At 35.1% G+C, this 23,078-nt stretch overlaps 4 protein-coding genes across 4 annotated transcripts; all 4 read right to left on the reverse strand.

The window, feature by feature from the left end:
• Positions 1–390: 390 nt before the first annotated feature.
• Positions 391–888, reverse strand: LOC130467705 (protein TRACHEARY ELEMENT DIFFERENTIATION-RELATED 7A-like). Its single transcript, XM_056836299.1, has one exon. It carries the CDS (start codon positions 886–888, stop codon positions 391–393), a length of 498 nt encoding a protein of 165 aa, XP_056692277.1.
• Positions 889–2,598: 1,710 nt separating this feature from the next.
• LOC110782209 (probable serine/threonine-protein kinase WNK9) lies at positions 2,599–3,810 on the reverse strand. Its single transcript, XM_021986335.2, has one exon. It carries the CDS (start codon positions 3,808–3,810, stop codon positions 2,599–2,601), a length of 1,212 nt encoding a protein of 403 aa, XP_021842027.2.
• A 4,716-nt stretch (positions 3,811–8,526) lies between these two features.
• On the reverse strand, positions 8,527–9,922 carry LOC110781980 (GEM-like protein 4). The gene is made up of 3 exons (XM_021986024.2): positions 9,605–9,922; positions 9,212–9,444; positions 8,527–9,016 (listed from the first exon to the last, which is right to left on the reverse strand). The coding sequence occupies exons 1-3, from the start codon at positions 9,819–9,821 to the stop codon at positions 8,819–8,821; spliced, it is 648 nt and encodes a 215-aa protein (XP_021841716.1). The 5' UTR covers positions 9,822–9,922; the 3' UTR covers positions 8,527–8,818.
• A 3,661-nt stretch (positions 9,923–13,583) lies between these two features.
• On the reverse strand, positions 13,584–15,247 carry LOC110781978 (GEM-like protein 4). The gene is made up of 3 exons (XM_021986023.2): positions 14,899–15,247; positions 14,570–14,799; positions 13,584–14,039 (listed from the first exon to the last, which is right to left on the reverse strand). The coding sequence occupies exons 1-3, from the start codon at positions 15,128–15,130 to the stop codon at positions 13,851–13,853; spliced, it is 651 nt and encodes a 216-aa protein (XP_021841715.2). The 5' UTR covers positions 15,131–15,247; the 3' UTR covers positions 13,584–13,850.
• Between the last annotated feature and the right edge of the window lie 7,831 nt (positions 15,248–23,078).

Below are 23,078 nucleotides of genomic sequence, written 5' to 3' on the forward strand. Positions count from 1 at the left end.
ATGACTTGACTCGAGTCGACCTGAAAGTGAAATTGACTTGACTCCACGCATAATCTGGAGTCGAATAACACATCTTGATCAGATTATGACATGAATTGTACTATCATGCGATTCGGAGTATGACATGTTCTTTTGGGTTGAACTGAATGATTCAGAGTATGACCCTGTTCTTTTGAGTTGAACTAGAATGTTACTGAACTCATAACTCATGTTCCAGTGTCATATGGTGTGAAAACAGCAGTAATTTAAATATAATGGTATGAAATGAAGACTACAGGACATTAAGCTGCTTATTCCTTTGTACAAAGGAACTAAAGATGGCAAAAACTAAGGATTGTAAGTAGACAACAAAAAAAACTCAAAACTGACAGCCCTGTAACTTGGAATATTTTAGAGTACAACCCTTGGACCCATTGGCGGGATTATGTCAGGTATCGGTGTTGACGGTGGTGGGAATATCTCCGGTGCGTTAGGAGGAACAACATCAGGCGGCTGACGCGGTGGGACCTCAGGTGGTGGGAATATATCAGGTCCAGGAGGCGACGGAATAGGCTGGTGTGGAATTTCTGGTCCTGGCGGATTCGGTGTGGGGTCAGGTGGCGGTATAGGCGGTTTAATCTCCGGTTCAGGCGGGATGATGTTGAACTCGTCGGGTTCTTTTGGAATCGGGGGCATCTCCGGCGGCGTGGCCGGGTCAATCTCGGGGTTCCGCCTCGAAGGGAACTCCGGCGGGGTGGTGGACATGGACATGGACGAGGAAGATAGAGGGGTTGAGATTATTGTAAGGTGGTTGTAAGGAGTTTTGGTTAGTTTGGCGGGGGTATAGAGTGGTATTGTTTTCTTCAAAAGATTGATTAAAGGTGATGATGAAGAAATGCAATTGTTCATATTTTCTGGTTTTTTTGTTGGTCTGTTTGGAAAAACCTAGAGCAGGATTTCTGTTGAAACAAAACTAGGAATTATGTTGCTTGGGAATTATGACACCTGGTTGCATACGTGTTATGTGGTACACGTGGACTTCAACGGTCAAGACAAGTGTACCCTTATTTCATTGGGGTTTTTAAATAGAAGTTGTCAAAATCTGAAACCGGACATGAAAAAAGCGGGTTATTGTCAAGGGTTCATAGTACTTTTAATTAAACGAATCAATATTGTAACACACATTTAATAAACAGGTTGGGTAGGTGTTGAGATTCCTAACACGAAACCGACGCAGCCCAACCCGCTTAAGAAAACAACGAATAATTTACTCCGTAATTTTATTTGGGGATAAACCTATACAAAGGGGTTAACTTTATTGAGAAATACGACAACACGATACGGACCGGACATGAAAAAATTTGGTTGGTGTTCAGACTAACACAATTAATTAGACAAGTTACACGACATTGCATGTTTATTTAAATGAATCAGGTTAATGTTAAGATTCTCTAACCTGTTTATATTTAACACGAAAAAATAGCATTTTTGCAGGCTCTTCTTTTATTTTTTAACTAGTTTTTTTTGACCCGGGCGATACCCTGGGTTACTACATTAATAACTTCACATTTAGTTAGATTTTTTTTGTAATAATAACATGAAACATGTCATGTCCTAGTGGTATAAGCTTTATTGTTTAAATTCAAGGTTGGGGGTTTCAAACCTTATACAAACCATGTTTAACATTTTTTTTTTTATGTATATGAAAATTACATTGAGTGAATGACTCATAAACAGAGCGCCACGTATCACGCATGCTTTCTTACAAACGCTTTTTAATACTTCATCTGTTCCGGAAATATCGCACCATTTGTTTTTAACACTATTCACACTACGACTTTGGCTATTTTTTGTGATTCGTACGTAAGGAGATTTTAATTATGTGTGGTCATGTTAGATTCGTATCGATATATATTTTCTAAATATTAATTTTTTATAATTTTTACGTACACACGATGTGAGAGATTAAGAGTCAAAGTAAGTTTAGAGGAGTAAAAGTCAACCATGGTGCGATATTTCCGAAACGGAGGAAGTATATAGTATAGATAGGAACTTCATTGGCCTTATGTCATTGGGCCAACCCTATACAGGCTACCATACGTTACCTTTGCATGTCCAACTTGCCTTAAAATATTACAAGCCAACTTTGATTTTTGGAAATCTTTCCATCTAATTTAGAGAGTTGGTTATAGGTATTGCTAGTAACCATATACGGAGTATATATTGTGTAAACCTATGCACTCTTGACATTACCGGTCATACACTTAATCTTTCAAAACATCTGTCATACAATACTGTATAAAATGAAGCAACATATATGTTCAGAATGGAAGCGAGAACACTAGCCTGATTATTTTCTGTTCTTCTGCTTCTCATAGTTGTTTCTGGCCATTTATAGCGGAAATTAAATGTGACTACAAAGACTGTTGTTCAATTAATAGAATCAGTCATGTTTTTTTTTTTTTTTTCAAATAATAGAATCATATATGCACATTAAACTAGCATAAAAGAACGAACCACTCCAAATTACATAACCAGAAACCCAAACAAAAGGTTAAACCATATGTTCAAAATGGTGCAACAAAAATGTATAGCTAGCTATATACTTCAAATTTGGGGCTATAGGTTGCTGCAAACGGATGACAGCAATTTCCCTAAGCAACTCAGCATTCCATTATTCTCAGCCTCAGATTCATCTTCATCTCCCATGAACTCAAAGAAAGATAGTGACGGAAAACTTTGCTCAATCAATATCTCATGTGTGGGAATGGGATCATGTTCATCATCACACACTGCCAAACCCACCTCATCATCATCATCATATTCAACATCAGAAGGGTTCTCAGAAAATAAGTTCCCAAGATTATAATCTAATAATTCCTCAGACATCATCAACTTCTGATTAAGCTGCAGTAATCTATCCACCTGAGCACGCGTGACTTGACTCATACTTAACTCGACTTGACTCATACTCGACTCAACTTGACTCACAACTGCAAGAAACGGGTGATTTAAAAGCTCAATTGCAGACGATCTAGCAGATGCAGGAGCAAGACACATATCAAGAAACTCCTTAATCTGTGGATCTGTCACTTTGTTTAGTACGTTTTGCTTTACACTACCCTTAATCTTTGCGTAAAACTCATCCTTGTTTTTGCATTCTATGTAAGGGATTACTCGAGTAACCATCAATATTACGCACATCCCAAAAGAATGTATATCAACCATCTCATTATAATTTCCTCTGTAAATTTCTGGTGCCATGAACAGTTTTGTACCATAACGACCCTGTAAACTACTCCCTGTTTCAATCAACTTTGCGAAACCAAAATCACCAAGTTTAACCGTACCAGAATCTCCATCAACAAAGATGTTCATTAACTTAACATCACGATGAGCAATGGGTGGATCATGAGTGTGAAGATAATTCAACCCGTTTAGAATCTGTCTACACCAATTCTTGGTTGATGTGTGATTTACAGGAACATGTTTTACGATGTAGTGATTCAAAGTCTCTGAAGAAAAAGGTTCAGTAATTAAGTGAATTTTACTGTTTGAATAATCAATCCAAAAATGATAGCATTTCACTATGTTTTTATGATCTAACAACTTCATCATATTAGCTTCTGCAATCATATGATAAAGATTTGAAGCAGAGTTTAATATTTTGTCTTTTAAAACTACCACACTCCAAGCAATTTCTATACCATTTACCTCATCAAATCCTTTGTAAACTCTTTTCTGAAGCCCTTTTCCTAACATCTCGTTGTACCTTACGTATTGCCTTGTCGGGTCTCTCTCTGCAACCTGTAAAACACTACTCGAAGACATTACTTAGCAACACCAAGAACCCAGAAATTTAGAAAAGATTTGAATTGGATGGGATGATTTCTTTGATTTTCTACTCGAGTTTTAATTGCTAGCTAGAAAGAATGTTTTCTTGAATGTGGTAGAAATATATGAAAGGGTTAATTTGAAGAATAAATGGAACTGAATGATTTGTGGATTGATTGATATTTATAAGTGATAGCCAAACTGATGATTAATCTGTTCTGGTATTAACGGGGTAATTAGGTTAAGTCGTTAATCAAGAAACAGAAAGTACCCTTTCTTGAATTTTTATTTAAAAGAAAATAATAATAAGAGGATTAATCTGTTATGGACTTATGGTGTTAATTAAGTGACACCGTTACAAGTTTACAACAGATAAGTTTAGTTATATGTATGTAAATCGCACTAGGATGAGTAAGTTGTCTATCTAAAATTTTGCTCCTAATAACTAAATATTTGTTATTCAAGTTTTTTTTTCTTCTTATGACTTATAATATACAAGTCATAAATCTTAAGTTCTTAACCATTACGACTAAACATCATTTATGCTAACTAGTTATAAGTTTAATAAATAGGTTATAGATTTATCATTGTAAGTTATTATATTTGTCAATAACCTAGAGATGATTCGACCTAATTAAATACTAACCGCCCAAAATTATTAATTTTGGATAGGCAACAACATTGTATAATTTTTGAAACATGTATAGTCCATCTAAACCATATACTTCATGGCTTATATACCCGGGTGTACAATGAAAACTATACACTCGGGCGCATAAACCTAGGATTGACTTTTCCAAACTTAAGGCTCCGTTTGGTAAGGCGTAAAACGTTTTCATTGTAAAACGATTTTCCATGAAAAACAGTTTTCAAAGGAAAGCACAATTCCAAACTAGTTTTCCTTTGTTTGGTAACTTAAAGGAAAATTGGAGAAGATGGTGAAGATTGAGGGGAAGAAAGGAGAGGAAGGTAAAGAGGAAAGAAGGAAAAGTACGTGGTTTCCCTCCCTTTCAAATGGAAAAGGGTTTTCCATCTTTGAGAGAGTAATGGAAATTTGTTTTCCATCCCTTACTCAACCAAACAACGTAAAATGATAATAAAGAGAAAAATCATTTTCCATGAAAACGTTTTACGCCCTACCAAACAGAGTCTAATTGTAGGCGAGTGCGAGTGATTTTGATTACCGTAGCTCAAATGCACTTAGCAATTGCGTTAGTTGGTTAAACCCTCGAGTAGTTGTAATCAAGTGAATGAGGAAATTCACTTAATAAGCAAAAGCAGAAGTTTGGCTCTAAATAATTATACCATTTTGCACTTCATTCATGGCTTAATATCTAATTGTGTACTTAACCAAAATTTCCCATTTGTGAAGTACGTTATTTGAAATTTGAGGCCCCTAAAATATGGATAATTTTCCAATAGCTACAATTAAATGGTAGACATTGCAATAGATTAAATCTCAACCCTATAATATATAAGAATAATGTTATCCATCCATTTCTTGGATTTTAAACATATTAGATGGCAGCTGTTATTAACAAAAATATAAATTATAAATTATAAATAAAATTTCCTCCAATTTAAATTTTTTAATCCCACGACCTATGCAATCCATCTTTCCGTTTTCTCTCCTCTAAACTCATTTTCTTATATCCGTTGTTAAACATTTACTCCGTAATTTGAAAAAATGTGATAGTCCATTAATTAGTCCGTTTAAGGAAGACAAACAGAAGATCGTGAATGAAGAGTGTGGTAATTTTAATTTAATATTTAATTGCAATTTTTATCATTTAACTGATCAAATTCTCTTTTAATGAATGGTTGAGATTAGTTAATTATAATAAAGAACTGAGATTTAAATAGTTATAGTGACTACCACTACGTGTAGCCACTCAAAAGTCTTCCCTAAAATTTAGGGATTTGCCCTGTCGCTCACCCCGTGCATGTCCGTAACTGCCTATGAACATATGTCGGTAGTCACTTGAGATTCCGGCACAGTAGAATCGTTGATCATTTGGTCGACAAGATGGTAAATAGGTGAGTGTATCGAATAGCTAGCTTATGGACGAATTAGCTGATATTTACGTCGAAAAGATAAACATCATGCATTTTGTAGCTTTTTGGTCAATAGACCAAATATGTTAGTGTTGTTGTCCCTTCTCCCGTGTCCCCTGATAGGTTGAGGGGGTATAAAAACAACGTAAACATTGAACGATTAAGATTAGATTAATTGGTGGTAATCGCAATCAGGCAACTTGTGATTAACAGCTTATTTGCATTTGGGTTATGTCCTTTTCAATTCCCCTCTTTTATTTATTTCTTTCCCTTTTTATCTTAACACATACACTTTCACTTAATTTTTCATAGCTTAATCGCATTATAAACAAGTATTTTCTCCTCTTTAATTCGTTCCTTTTTGCTTTTCTCATTAATTGTCAAGGAAAAAGAGGAGGAGAATGAAAAGGAGAAGTCTAAATATGCTTTTTTATAAAGAAATTTGTTTGTGACAAATGAAACATACTCCCTCTGTCCCGGAATACTCGACCCGGTTTGACCGGCACAGAGTTTAAGGGACTTGAATTGACTTATTTAATTTAGTAGGTAATAGTTGATAGTGGGGTATTATTTTAATGTAGTTAGTGGGAGATGGGTTAAGAGGTGGGGTTGGGGGAGAGTAGGGGTTGAATTTTTAATTATTTTTTGTATGGAGTAGGGGGTAGGTGGGTTAATAGGGGTGGAGTGAGAAATAATATAATATTGTTAGAATATTTCCATTTTTAGAAACAGATCAAGTATTAAGGGACGGCCCGATAAGGAAAACAGGTCAAGTATTCCGGGACGGAGGGAGTATTAGTTGTACAATGTTGTTGTAGTACTACTGTTTGGAACGAAACAAGCTAAGGGGGGAAGATAAGGACACAACTTTAAACTCACCAATGAACGTCATTGTTAGTGTATCGCAGTGATTGATGGTTGTCCAATATCCAGCATTCCAGCCAGCTCAATTGGACATGAACATCCATGCATCCTAATTAAAGCTAAAGGTTAACCCTTCATTTGATCAAGTGAAGCTAGGAAGATGAAGGAAGAAACATCTTTGAGACACCTTGATGTAGATCGATGCACTTACTTGAATGTAATTAGGTAGATTTTGTACTATTAATTGGTGGACAGGTGAGCTGGTCATTTGCGGGCTTGGATGGGTAAAGGGTCGGGCCTAATCTTACTTTTTTGTCCAATTGGCCTAGAATATATGGATATGTGGATGGTTATCGTGGATCCACTACAAGAAATTGTACTATTAACGACGGGAAATCCTGTCGCGAAAGGCCAATAATCGTTGATTAACGACGGGATTTCCTGTCACGAACCCGTCATAAAAGGGGGTCGTCGTTAATAGAAATCCCGTCGTAAATCCGTCGTAAACCCGTCGTAAAAGACATTTGCGACGGTTATTCCCGTCATTGTTTGGTTGTTAGCCCCGTCGCAAAAGGCTTTTACGACGGGATTTTTGAACCGTCGTAATTAGGTTGTCGTTAAAGATACAAATTCTTGTAGTGATCCTGGATGCGCTTGAAGACTAATTAAGGAGGGTCATAGAGAAGCAAGGTACGGTACGTGTGCAAAGGCACAAATGCGGCAAAGGATCATACACCGTAGTACAAGGACGCTTTGGGTAAAGTTAGGTATGTCTCATATGAGACCGTCATATGTCTGGTGTCAATATTAAAAACGTAACTACTCCGTATTTGATTAGAAAGAAAATATTTGATTGAACGGTAATTAATATATGGTAAACAATTTGTCTTATACATAAAAACTGTCTTATATAAGATTTGTTAAAAGAATGCACCTCCATAAATAAATGAACTACTCCGTAATTGATAAAAGATTTCAAATAACCCTTGCAATTGACTTGGGCTTTATTTGGTTCAATATTAGTAAAGGAAGGAAAGAGAAGGGAAGAGAAAGGAAATGAAATAAAATATATTCGCTCATGTTTGGTATAATGAAAGTAAATGATAGGAATCCCATGTTTGGTACGACATTAGCAAAGGAAGGGGAAAGAAGTAAAGGGAAAATGTGGGTTTAGGATTTAATATTTTGTTTGATAGATTTTAATTTTTTTTTCCTTCCAAATTCCTCCAATTTTGGAAGAAAAGGAAAGTAAAACTTTTATAAAGGGAGATTTCCTTCCACTTCCCATATAATTTTTTTGTACCAAATACATGAAACGTTATTTTTCCTTTCCTTTCTTTTCTTTTCCTCCCAACCAAATAAAGCCTTAATTTAACAAAGGACGGAAATTATAATTCCACCAGCGCTAAGGACAAGGTGTCGAGCTTCAAATGTCGAGAAAGAAGAACCGTCTTTTGCAGTAGTGTATATACTTCCTCTGTTCTTTTTTAAATGACACAATTATTTAGGCACGCTAGCCAATGCACAATTTCAAACATTAATATCTTTAATTATGGATAACAAAAATTATAAAAAGTTGATATTTAAAAAATATTTATTGAGACGATTCTAATAAAACCTCACACGACAATATTTTTTCTTAAGTATAAATCACAAAAGGAAGTCAAAGGAGTTTGTGTGAATAGTGTCGAAAATCCAATTGTGTCATGTAAATAAGAACGGAGAAAGTATAATCTGATCCTTACAATGTTAGAATTGTACGTATAGAAGGGTCGAATAAAGATTTAAAGCAAATAAATAATTGTAGGCTCAATATATATAGATAGTTTTATTTCGAATACTTTTTACAAATCTTAAATAGCAAGAATTCTATATCAATTCAATTACTACAAAGAATACAATACTATAATAAAGGATAAACTATAATACAATCTCATCTTCTACCTTAACCTATAAGGGATCGAAAACTACTATTTCTCTTACCGTCCTATTATCCTATATAGAAGAACTTACATAACTAGCCATACTATATTTACATAAGAACTCGATCAATTGATCTACTTGAATTATACGTAGTACTAATTAACTAGCTTGAAGTCAACAAGTTAAGTTTTGGTAGACTGCAAACTTGTTGAAGGCATTTGAATGTTTTATTGTACGATCGGAATCCCGTAAACCAAAACTCAAACTCGTCTGTTGTCACAATTTCTAGATACTTCTGTGATGGTTTTTTCATGCTCTCGTTTTGGTTCGATCTTTCTATCTTCCTTATTGGGATCACTATCTGCACGTACAAGAAAATTTCACGTTAATTACAAACTAATAAATAAATTGTTTTGACATAATAATTATATTAATTAAGTACGTATACTATAACTTTATGCATGTACATTATTAGTACATGCATGTATACGTACGTGTTTATAATAATCTTATTAATTAGGAGACAAATAAATTAATTAAAGTTTATTAATTTTACCTTGTAATGGAACCTAAGAGGTTCTCCGGCAGTAGCGGAGGAGATTTTCGCGATAGGCTTGTCGCTGCAGAAGGCGAGTTTCTCGGTGGAGATGAAGAGGCGGCCGGGTATGGGACCTGCCGTGGTGTACAAGCAACAATGAGAAGCCCTCAACAACTTCTCTCCTTCACGTACACTAAATATTCCTTTGAATATTTTATCAACCCCTCCAACGAAACTCAGTTTTCCTTTTACTGCAAAATATTTATATAAACCAAAATTTAATTAATCCCATATATCGCGTACTTTTTAAATATAATTATATTGCTAATTCAAATTACAATACTAACATAACCATTTATAAACTAATATTCGTACATATAGTGTTATACCATTATTATAAATAATACGTACCTAATTTGTTCATCATGGTAAAAACTGATTCCACTTTACGTTGTTTTGAAATGATCAAAGATCCATCCACTTTGCTTGGAGAAAGTCCAGGCAATAGTTTAACGGTGGATGTTTTTCTAGTTTGATCATAACTTAATCTTAACAAGCCATTCCGAAGAAGATGATCTCCAATCATACTCTTAATACTCCTCGATTTAAACGCCTCGGAAACATTCATTTTTGCTTAAGGAGATGAAAATGGTGGTTGATTATATTATAATTAGAGAAGATTACTAATTGTGTGTTTGGTGGTTGGTGGTGGTTTAAGAGTTTGTTGGGGAGAGATATATATAGACGGTAAAGATATATATTGTAGAGGCTTTGAGAATTTGAAGGAAATGAGTCATGCATGGCTCATCAAAAGTAGAATTTAGGGCCACCATAATAGATTTCTTGTTGAGTAAGTTGATGAATCCATGCATATTTTTATTAGCTTTTCAAAAGTGATGACGAGCAAATCTAATCATCTAATCCGATCCCATTCTTTTTTAGAATAAAATAATGGATCCAAAATCAAAAAACAATGTTTGATTGATAATCATGATAGGACCGATCAAACGTGAGCCTAAATACATCAGAAAAGAGATTGACCATATATAATTTCGTCGGAAGTTCATGTTAAAATTAATTGTGTACGTTGCAATTAATTGTGAATTTTATTAGTCATTCTCCATGTATGTTTCTTTAACACGTGATAAGTAGTTTCAGCTCACATGTTAGTTATTGTTTACAGTTTATGTTTTTTTTTTAAAAAGAAAACAAATTCCAAGTATATTTTAGTCAAGGGAGTTAACAAATAGTCTTGAGATGGGTCAATGGTGGGGTCATTGCAAGGTTTGTGGAAGCATTATTGATGGTTAAGCATAAGAAGCTTTTGAGTTGGCAAACAAACTTTGTGATGGTGCATAACTTTTCAACACTATACACCGGCAAGTGGTTTGCTAGCTTAGAGGTCGGCCGTCCTTAATTAACTCCTTAGTCCTTACTCTTTACTGCGTGCATGCATTAACCTTATCTACTTATGCCTAGCTAGGTGTACGTAGCCACGTCAGTATAAATTCAATAATACTAAGTATAACCTTTTGATTTTTTTTTTTTTAATAACAAAATAGAAACTAGGTTAGCTCTTAACACTAGGATTAATCTAATTCATCCTTTCAGATGATAGAGAAGAACAAATCGTTAAAAGAGTTAAACCAATAGAGTATAGTAGCATGATTTTGACCGTAATTAGCATGAAATCTGCTACCTAATTTACCCCCGAAAGCAGTGGTGAAAAGATACCGACTCGAACTTCGGATTATATATCCTTCAATTCTCCACATCGACACACTACTAGAATTTGAGTCATTAATGACAACCCAATAATAACGGGCCAAAAATTCCTCCACAAATGTCTTTTGTGACGGGGCTAACAACTAAATAAAGACAGGAAGAACAGTCGCAAATGTCTTTTGCGACAAGATAATTAACGACAACTTTTTCATCAATAACTTTGCAACAGGAAATCCCGTCACTATTGGCATTTAGCGACGAAATTTCTCGTCGTTATTGGTACAATTCCTTGTAATGGCAATAACCTATATATTCGATTGCGATCTTGTTTTATTCTTCTCGATACAAAACATATTATAATAAAAAGATCAAATATAGCAGTAAAGTATTATTGGACTTCAATTGTATTTAAAATTTTAATATTCGTTGAAGCATCAAAAGATTCATGAACGTGGTATTTGAAAAGTATAACTTAGCTAAAATTGTCATGACACATGCAAATGCACCTTATGCACGTATTTGTGTCGATTATCACGATGTGGACAACCAACTTCTTTACTTATAGCATTTCGTTTCCCTCAACAGTTTATTCAACAACTATATGCATGCATGCATGCATATCTCAGGCCTCCTTATAGTCATTCTTTGTTCCATATTACTACAACTGACTTGTATCATTTCACACCTCTCATCACACAACTTTCATTAATATTGATACTTATAAGATTTATAAAGGTTGATAATTTGAAAGTACATATATCACTACAAGAATTTGTATTTTTAACGACAACCTAATTAGGACGGGTTAAAAATCCCGTCGCAAAAGCCTTTTGCGACGGGCTAACAACCAAATAAAGACGGGAACAACCGTCACAAATGTCTTTTACGGCGGGTTAACGACGGGATTTTCCATTAACGACGGCCCCTTTTTATGACGGGTTCGCGACAGGAAATCCCGTCATTAATCAACGATTATTGGCCTTTAACGATGGAATTTCCCGTCGTTAACGGTACAAATTTTTGTAGTGTATGATATATCGAACTAATTCTAACAAGATCTAATTTGTTGCATGATTATGATTTTCCTTACATATTACGTAGTAGTTGATAAATGATCAAAGAAGGAGTGCAAGTGGTGTAAAATTAACTCTGCTACTATACGGGATGGAAGAAATAAATAGTTAAGAACCTATATATAATTCATATTTTTTTTGGAAGGTCACGTCTTGAAAATTCTTTTTCTTCCTCCTCAACTGCTATAAGGACCCTTTTCTAGATAATATCTCATCCAAATTCATTTGGTCGAAAGGTCTTCCTTATGGTTTTTAAAATCGAATTGTGACTTAAATTACATTATTCAAGTATAACATGCATGTATCAACGACAACAATTTGATATCTTTTTTTCTTCATAATAATCCTAATAAATTAAATATGCCACAAAAATTAGTGTGGACCAGATCCACTTAAGAATTGGTGTAATATTTATACAAATAGTAACTGGAGGAGTATTTGGTAAGAACTGTACCGTTAATTGTTATTCTCCTTATTATCTCCTAAGATCAAACTGTGGCCTTTTTGTCGTAAAGATAGTCACGTATTATTGTACTAAAGGCTAGCCGGAATATGATTTTGCCGTTTAGGCGGGCTTCTATCACAAGTAATTTACCAACTAAGTTAGTTGACCCCCTCAAGTATTCATCACATATCACAAATTTCAAAAAAAAAATAAAAAAAATTATTTGCCAAGTTTTATTTGAAAAAGAAAAAAAATACGAAGTATATATTTTAGATTGATGTATTTTGGCCGGTGACCTAATACATGAGAAATTATTTTTTAATAGTCTCACGAGACCTCGTCTTTGAGGGGGAGAAAAAAAAATTATCAAAGGTTTTTGAGCCCAACTAAAGGCTCAATAATTGTAATGCTTTAGTAACGTTGACAAACTAATTAAAATGTCGGAAGATGTTGTACTAAGGTTGTTATCGATCTAAAATTGGAATAATTGATATATTTTCTCATATAAGATGATTAATCTTTTTTACTTTTTCGGGTGAGAAGATGATTATTCCTTGATATAAGCAATGTTCATATTTCCACTTGATTTAAGTATATTTGCTGAGAGAGAATAACCCATGATTTTTTTTAGTTGCAAAGAGAGGGGGTGGCCCATGAGCCGATCCGAGCCGAACATTAATAAAACTCAGCTCATTTAACTATTTGTATATTAGTCTCAAGTTCGGTTCAAACTTCAATTTTGAGCTCAAGCTAGTTCAGCCCGATTGATAGATTCACAATTCGGGTTCGTGTTCGATCTTGGCTCAACTTGTCTCGATAACCGTTCCAGCAAGCCCCTAAAAGGATGAACAATACCCCCATGTATGTGTGAGTAACTATAAATTAGTGTTTCAAATTCTTAAGGGATCCTCCAGTTTATTTTTCCAGCATTTCATTCTTCTGATTAAGAATGGCTTTCGCATGCTACTAGTAGTTTGACGATGCAAACGAAGTCAAGTCAACAACAGGAGGGCCATTGGAGAAGAATTTGATATCCTTTTAGTGTTAATTAGTTTATTACGTAGTACTACGTATTAGTTACGTATTAGTTTGTTATGTAAATTGTTGTAATTTGTAAACTTTGTTTATTTATGCAAAATTAAGTCTATTTCAAAATAAAAAATAAAAAATAAATTGATCCACCAATTGAATGAATGTATAAAAACACGTACAATTGCGCAATATAAACAACGTAACTCCGAGGGGAAAATCTTCTTTCCGTCATATAGAATTACTAGTACGTAGATCAATTTACAATCAGCTAACAATGCATACACGTACAACACCGTCCGCCGCCGCGCGTCCTAAATTAAAATACTAGTACGGAGTCGTCGGAGTAATTAAGATCATTCATGTTGCATTATTCTACTTTTAGCTAGCAAATCAAGCATTGAGAGGACACTGCAGCTTGCTGTAAGCATTTGAAATTTTTGTTGTAATTAACAAATCCCATGAACCAAAACTCGAATTCATCCGCTGTCACTACTTGTATATACTTCTCTGACGCCTTTTTCATGTTCTCGCTTTTTTCCATTTTCTCTACCTTCCTTATTGGTATCACAATCTGCATAAACAATACAATTACATTGAGTTAATCAAAACAGAGAATGATTGTCGTATGAATTTTTATCAATGAATTAATTTATTATTATGTATTAAAAGAAATTAGGGATTGATTTATAATTACGTATTTATGTTGACGTCGAATAGCGATATACTTACCGGAATTTTTTATTATTATAAATGTTGCCGCCCACAAAAGGCGGCTTGAACCATGGTCCAGCCGCTCACAAATGGAGGCGGCGACAACGGCTCAGCCGCGCAAGATACGCGGTTGAGCCATAGTCTCAGCCGCCATTTAGGCGGCTGGCATGGACCATGGTTCAGGCCGCCTTTAGTAGGCGGTAGTGTGTTTTTTTTTGAAAAAAAAAATAATTTGTTTTTAAATTATTATTATTATGGGATATTTTTATAAGGGTAAAATCGTATTTTCATGTGAAAAATTGGGGAGATTTTAACGTACGCATACGTCGAATAGCGATACACTTAAATTAATGTCGTGTTGTATGTATATATGTAAGTATATATATTTACCTTGTAATGAAACCTAAGAGGTTCTCCGGTGGGGGAGGATACTTTTGCGATAGGCCTGTCGCTACAGAAGGCAAGTTTCTCCGTTGAAATAAAGAGACGGCCTGAAATCGGACCAGCCGTGGTGTACAAGCAGCAACGACAAGCCCTCAACAACTTCTCTCCTTCACGAACACTAAATATTCGTCGAAACACTTTCTCAAACCTTCCTACTAAGCTCAATTTTCCTTTCACTGCATTAATTAATTTGTTTTAACAAAACTTTAATCCCCTGTTACATAATCAATTTTCAAAATTCATAATAAAATGTAATAATTAAGATGCATACGTACCAAGCTTGTTCATTGTCGCAAAAACTGATTCTATTTTACGTTGTTTGGTAGTGATCAACGACGAGGATCCATCAACTTGGGCCGTAGACGAAGAAGGTGCAGGCAATAGTTTGATGGTAGATGTTTTTCTAGTTTGATCATAACTTAATTTTGACAACATGCCGTTTCTAAGGAGATTATCTCCCAACATACTCTTCATACCCCTTGAATTAAACGCCTCGGATGCATTCATATTAGCAAGCTTAATTAATTATAACGACTAATTAATTAATTAATCAGACTAATTAAAGTAATAATTGGTTTGAGATTGTAAAGAAGTTTGTTTAAGATGATGGTGGGAGGAAGGGAGTTTGTGAATGTAAGATTTAAACTATATATAGGGGTTGGGATTAAATATTTTAGTGGAATATTTTAAATTTGAATTAGGTGGAATATGTCATTTGTGACTAAGCAAAAAGGAAATCTATAAAGTAAAATAAAAGATTTGTTGCTAAACAAAGTAATTAATTAGTTGATTGTATATGATTCAATTCAATTTGTATAATTTGATTGGCTTTTCCAAAAGTGATGACGAAAATATATGTAATCTCTTGTGAATTTAAATATGGGTGGGGTTTGTGAATTTATCATTCATGTGTAAGCATGGTAGCTTTTGAGTCGGCAATGCTACTTTCTGATGCAACCACCCCATCACTTAATTGCATCTATGGAGACAAGGTTTAATTAACTTTTAATGACCCTCATTATTCTAATTAACTTTTTTCTGCTTAATTAGATTACTTTGTTTTGGACATGTATATCTAGTTTAGGTTGCATATTTCTTGCAATTGTTAGATCATTGGGTTGATTAATAAAATCCTTACTGAGTTACTGATAAAAAAAAATGTTATGAATTAAACAAAGGTATAATATTGAAGTAATATGTACATTCGCACCAAAAAAATAATTCAGTAATATGGTATGCAATAGAAGTACATTAATACATGTAGTAATATATGAACATTCGCACCAAAAACATACTGCAGTAATATGTACGTACGCACGAGGTTGTGGAGTCTTATGTGATTATACTATGTACGGTTGTTCAATTCGTATGTATTGTTCCTACATAGAATATACTAACAGTTTAACATGTTAGAAAGGCATGTAGAATGTACGGTCATTAAATATAGTACTACATAGAAATTAACCTAGTAATTGTTTTCGCCAAGTTTTGTTTCTTTTGATGAGAATGAGATATACAAATTACAATTAGGAGAGAAGAGATTATAACATAGACATATCATCCTCAGACATTCAGTCTTAACCAACCACTAGCAAGATCTCATTGGTTATACAAGTTAATATAGTGTGTTGTGTTGTAGGTGATGTATGATTGTATGATGAGGTGGAATAGTGGAAGATCCTAGTCATATAAGTGGCCTGTCATAAAGATTCAATTCATGCGACGCGGTTATTGTAAATCAAACTAGCTTAGCAATGACTTATAAAGGATGACACATGCGATTGTCCATGATGCATGATGCATGCTAGCTAGATCAACGTGCGTGAGCGTAGCTGCCAGCACCTATTCATATTTGCTAAATCATCTTATCCTCTCTGAAAATACACACTACATTTTATTTTTGTTGTTGACTAGGACTTGTGACATTTTTTTTTAATCCATTAACGCATGGATTCATATATTTCATCCGTTCCGTAAATATCACATTATGGTTGGTTGACTTTTACTCCTATAAATCTATAATCATTACTTTGATTCTTAATATCTCAAATCGTGTGCAAGTAAAAATTATAAAAAATTAATATTTAGAAAATATATATCGATACGAATCTAACATGACCCCACATTGTTGACAGCAAGCATGCTAGTAATATCAATAAGGAAGCTTCCTAGTACTAATCATCAAAAAGGAGAATCAACATGTAAATTTGTGCACATGACAGTTTTTGTCATCTTGTGTGTGATGTCCTATGAGGTGTACTAGGTTAGAATATTTGATCAATGATTGTAATGAATGAGCCGCACTATTTAAGGAGTGCTGTAAGCAACATTGAAGGCAGATTGAATGAAATGGAATCACTGCTTATTCTTCCCTACAATTCTGCTGTCTTTCTTCTTCTCTTTACTCATTCACAGTAAGCTTGTCTTCATGGTATCAGAGCTATGGCTCAGAAGACTGCAGAATATGTAGAAGCAAACGTTTTATATATTCAATCATAAACACACAAACACATTTCTGAATCTCTTCTCTTCTCTTCTCTTCTTTTCCTCTATCTTGAAAGCTTAAGCCTTTATCTGAAAAATGGCTGCAATAGATGTTAACAGTCCTCTGTACCTTCATCCATCTGAAGGTTCTCACTCAATAAATGTGGGAAAACTGACTGGACCATCAGATTACAGAACATGGAAAAGATCCATGGAAGTAACTCTCTCATCCAAGAGAAATCTTGGATTTTTGAAGGGAACTGTGATCAGAGAACCAGCAAAGGCAGAACAATGGGATACCTGCAATGACATGGTAATCTCCTGGATTTTTGCTTCTGTTTCTGATAATATAAAAAAAGTCTATTATGTTCCTTAGCACTGCAAGAGAAATGTGGGTTAATCTGGAACAAAGGTTCTCTGTTGTGAATGGATCTAGAAAATACAAGTTGAGTAGAGATTTGTATGAATGTAAACAAAATGGCATGCTTATTAATGACTATTTCACTAGTATGAGTGTGATATGGGAAGAACTGGAATCCTTGAACAACTTGCCTAAATTTACAGTGTATAATGTTGAAATCAATGCTTTTTTGAAAGCCTTGGATGCTAAAAAACAAGAGCAAAAACTGTTTCAATTCCTTAATGGTATAGATGAGGAATATGGGCCACAGAGAAGCCAACTGTTGCTAATGAGTCCACTACCCACAGCAGATGTAGCTTGTGCATCTTTGCAGCAAGAAGAACAACAAAGAGATGTTCTGAAACACACTAAATTAGACATTGAGTCTGCAGCAATGTGTAGTAAACACACTGAAACATCTGCTATGTACAGCAAAAACAGTAGTGACAGTTGCACTGCTTGTGGTGTAACAGGTCACACAGCTGAGAAATGTTGGACCATTGTTGGTTATCCAGCATGGCATCCAAAATCTAAAAAATCCCAAAGGGGAAGGGGAGATGGAAGATTCTCTAGTAATAGAGGTGGCAACTCAGGTCCATACAGTAAGTGGCCAAAGGGAAAGCACAATACAGGGTCAAACATGGCTCAGAATAGTCAAGGAAGTAGTGACAATGGAGCTATGACAAGTCAACAACTTCAGCAACTTGAACAACTTATCAAGTTGCTCCCAATTACTTCAAGAAACACAACCCAAGGTGGATCTGAAACTGAAGATGAAATTGATCACAACTATGCAGGAATAGTATCCTGTTATCTGGCAACATCAGTAATGAGTGAGTGGATCATTGATTCTGGTGCATTTGATCACATGATCAGTGACTTTGGAAAGTTGGATGATCCAGTGATGGCAAGAAACAGTCCAAAAATCAACTTGCCTAATGGTGAAACCTCTACCATTAGTCACACTGGAAATGTAACTCTCAGCAATGGGTTGAAGTTGAAAGATGTTCTCTATGTACCAGAATTCAAACACAATCTCCTATCAGTTAACAAGCTAGTATCTGAGGGTGATTGTAAAGTACAGTTCACACCATCAGCATGCATCATTCAGGATACAACTAGTGAAAAAGTGATAGGAATTGGAAAGGCACTACATGGTCTCTATTATCTGATAAATGAACCCTTGAGCTGTATTTTTGAGAAGATCAGATCTCAAGTGAAATACAAAGCTGATGATGAATTGAAGAGACAAACTCAAGCTAACAATGTAAATCTGAAGCTGGGAATTTCAAGTGTTGCTCCAAACACAGCTAAACACTCAAAATCAGTGTTATGGAATCACAGACTTGGTCATGCACCATTGGAAAGAATCAAGCATGTGATCACTATTGACAAAAATGATGCTCAAAACAATGGAATCTGTGTTACTTGCCCTCTAGCAAAGTTCACTAAACTACCATATAAGGAAAGCAAGTCTCAAGCTAAGAATCCATTTCAGCTCATTCACTTGGACACATGGGGTCCATACAAAGTAACAACAAGAAGAGGACACAGATACTTCTTGACCATTGTGGATGATTGTACCAGAACAACCTGGGTTCATCTGCTGAAACTCAAATCAGAATTCTTTGAAGCTTTGCAAGAATTTGTGAACTTTGCTGAAAAACACTTTAACAGGAAGGTGAAAATTGTGAGAACAGATAATTCTCTAGAGATGGATGATGAAAATGCAGAGAATTTTTCAAAGAAAAAGGGATCTTGCATCAGACCAGTTGTGTTGACAGGCCACAACAAAATGGAAGAGCAGAAAGAAAACATAAGAACATTCTGGAGATGTCTAGAGCTCTAAGATTTCAGGCAGGACTGCCATTGAGTTTTTGGGGGGATTGTGTGCTTGCAGCAGTGCATATCACCAACAGATTACCATCTGTAGTTCTGAACAATCAAACACCTTATGAGAGATTGTTCAATGCCAAACCTGACTACACTCAGTTGAAAACATTTGGGTGCTTGGCTTTTGCATACAATCCAGAGAAACACATGGACAAATTCAAAGCTAGAGGAGTACCTTGTGTCTTCTTAGGATATCCTATCAAACAGAAGGGATATAGAGTTCTAAATCTGATGAATAATCAGATGTTTGTGTCCAGGGATGTGAAATTTCATGAGCACATATTTCCATATGGTCTCACTGGTGATCAAATCAACAGCTTGCTACCTCAACAAAACATCAATGACACTGAGTGCAATACAGAACAAAGAAGAGATTGGGTTGACATTGATACTATTGATGATATGAATGGTACAAATAATGATGAAAATATTGAAGTGGAACCTGATACAGCAATACCAATCACTCAGAGTAGCACAGCTGCTCCTATTGTGAGAAAATCCTCTAGAAATACTAGGAAACCTGGTTGGATGGATAACTATGAGATCAATTATGCCTCCAAAATTGACCAAGTAGCAGAAACTCCAGCCAAACAATCTTACTTTTGCTTCTTGGCAAGAATCACTCAGGAAGACAAGAAACCTGATCCATATTACTTTAAACATGTTGTAAAGTCAGATCATTGGATACAAGCTATGAATGAAGAACTCGAAGCTCTTGAAGCTAATGGAACATGGGAAATCACTGATCTGCCCAAAGGAAAGAAAGCCATAGGAAGCAAATGGCTGTACAGAACAAAGTACACAAGAGATGGAGACACTGAAATATATAAATCTAGATTGGTTGCTCTTGGCAACAATCAAAGATATGGGCTTGATTATGATCAGACCTTTGCCCCTGTAGCAAAACTTACCACTGTGAGATCTCTTCTTGCTGTTGCAGCAATGGAAGGTTGGTATGTAGATCAGATGGATGTAAAGAATGCATTTTTGCATGGAGACATTAAAGAGGTTGTGTATATGAAGTTCCCTCAGGGATATAGAGGACCAGGTAAAAAGATAATCTCAAATCAGGGGGAGCATGTCAGCTATTGTGAGAAGAATCCCACTAAGGTATTCAAACTCAAGAAGTCACTCTATGGGCTTAAACAAGCTCCTAGGCAATGGTTTGCCAAATTATCCTCAGCTTTGCAAAGCTTTGGATTTGATCAATCAAAAACAGATTACTCATTGTTCGCCAAGTATACTGATGGTCACTTTGTTGCTATTTTGGTCTATGTTGATGACCTAATCCTGGCTGGAACATCACAGGAAGCTATTGATAATGCAAAGTCTCTCCTATCAGCTCAATTCAACATGAAAGATCTTGGTGAACTCAAGTACTTCTTGGGAATAGAAGTAGACAGAACTCAACATGGGATATTCTTGTCTCAAAAGAAATACACCATAGACCTTCTGAAGGACTTCAATGCATTGCATTTGAAGCCATTGAAACTCCCTATGCAGACTCATCAGAAACTTATGAAGGATTCTGGTGAACCACTCCTTAACCCAGAAATCTATCAGAGGTTGGTTGGCAAGCTAATCTACCTCACTCTTACTAGACCAGACATTGCATATACTGTGCATGTACTGAGTCAATTCATGCACTCACCAACTATAACTCACTATCAAGCTGCAAGGAGAGTCCTAAGATATCTAGTGAGTTGTCCATGTCAAGGAATACTTCTTGCTGCAAACAACAACACCATTCTATCTGCTTATTGTGATAGTGATTGGGCTGGATGTCCAGTTACAAGAAGATACACTACTGGATTCTGTGTTCTGCTTGGCTCTTCTCCTATATCCTGGAAATCTAAAAGGCAAACAGTGGTGGCAAGATCATCTGCAGAAGCAGAATACAGGTCAATGGCAACTTGTGAAGTTCTGTGGATTTGTGAGCTGTTGAAAGAACTAGGACTGAAGTGTCTAACTCCCACTATTCTCAAGTGTGATAACAAGGCTGCAATTTCTATAGCTGCAAACCCTGTTATACATGAGAAAACTAAACATGTGGAAATTGATTGTCACTTTGTGAGAGAGAAGCAACAATCTGGGCAGATACAACCAGAATATATCTCTTCTAAGGAGCAAGTTGCAGATGTTCTGACCAAAATCCTACCAGTTCATCAGCATAACTACCTTTTGCACAAGCTTGGAGTTATGCCTAAACCTCCACTCCAAGCTTGAGGGGGAGTGTTGACAGCAAGCATGCTAGTAATATCAATAAGGAAGCTTCCTAATACTAATCATCAAAAAGAGAATCAACATGTAAATTTGTGCACATGACAGTTTTTGTCATCTTGTGTGTGCTGTCCTATGAGGTGTACTAGGTTAGAATATTTGATCAATGATTGTAAGGAATGAGCCGCACTATTTAAGGAGTGATGTAAGCAACATTGAAGGCAGATTGAATGAAATGGAATCACTGCTTATTCTTCCCTACAATTCTGCTGTCTTTCTTCTTCTCTTTACTCATTCACAGTAAGCTTGTCTTCACACATGACTAAAATCCCCTTACGTACGAATCACAAAAATGGCCAAAGTCGTAGTATAAATAATGTAAAAAACAAATGGTGCAGTATTTCCGGAACGGATTAAGTATAAGAAATGATGATGTATTCGGTGGCAGATCAGAAATTATTTATAATGCGTACATTGCGGTATCATTTAAAAGCTAGTGATAACTATTCTCTCCGTTTTTTTGTTCTTCTTATTTGGAATATTTTTATGTAATAATAAATTCAAATCAAGAAGAACACAAAAAACGGAGGGAGTACTGTATAAATAATGAATTAATGAGTATTTAAGTGTACTACGTACATAGTTAGGAATTGAAAATGACGATATGTTCACTACCGGCCCCTTCGTGTAAATTTCATAAACCCTTAGGATAAGAGATTACGCGCGCGCATTTTTGACTTAAGACTTAAGAGCGCACAAAGAGATTATGTTTTGCATGTCTGGATAGTTAATACACTAGCTAACTACAATACATGAATTAGTTGAAGCTATAATCCATTTTGGTTGTTGCAAACGACATTATATTACACGAACTAGCCAACTAGAAACACTATACTCCGTATTACATAGAAGATTATACTTATCCTGTTTCCTATTAGATGATACAATTGAGTTTTTGACGCTATTCACGCAATCTCTTTTAATTTTTTTTTTTGTGACTTTGTACTTAAGAAAAAACATAGTCGTGTGGATCTTATTAGATTCGTCCCAACAAATATTTTTAAATATCAACATTTTATATTTTATCTTAGATATAATTGAAGATGTTAATGTTTGAAATCATGCATTAGCAAACGTGCTTAAATAACTGTGTCATAAAAAAGAACGGAGGAAGTATATATATTAAGGCTTTGTTCTGATTGACTTATTTCAGAAAAATTACTCCGTAGTTCAGTTAAGTTAAGTTCAGTTCAGTTCAGTTCAGTTCATGATAGTTTTGTTATATTCAGATAATTTCAGATAATATTAATTCAGACAAATAAAGTTAAATAAAACGAAGCCTAAATAGGATACACACTTGTTAAGACAAGTTAAGACAAATTAACTGACACGTTATGGTGTGTTCACTTATCATGACATGTTATGTGAGATTGATAAATTATTATTTTAATATAAATC

The sequence above is a fragment of the Spinacia oleracea genome, chromosome 2 (genome assembly GCF_020520425.1).
Source record: "Spinacia oleracea cultivar Varoflay chromosome 2, BTI_SOV_V1, whole genome shotgun sequence".
NCBI classification, from domain to species: Eukaryota; Viridiplantae; Streptophyta; class Magnoliopsida; order Caryophyllales; family Amaranthaceae; genus Spinacia; species Spinacia oleracea.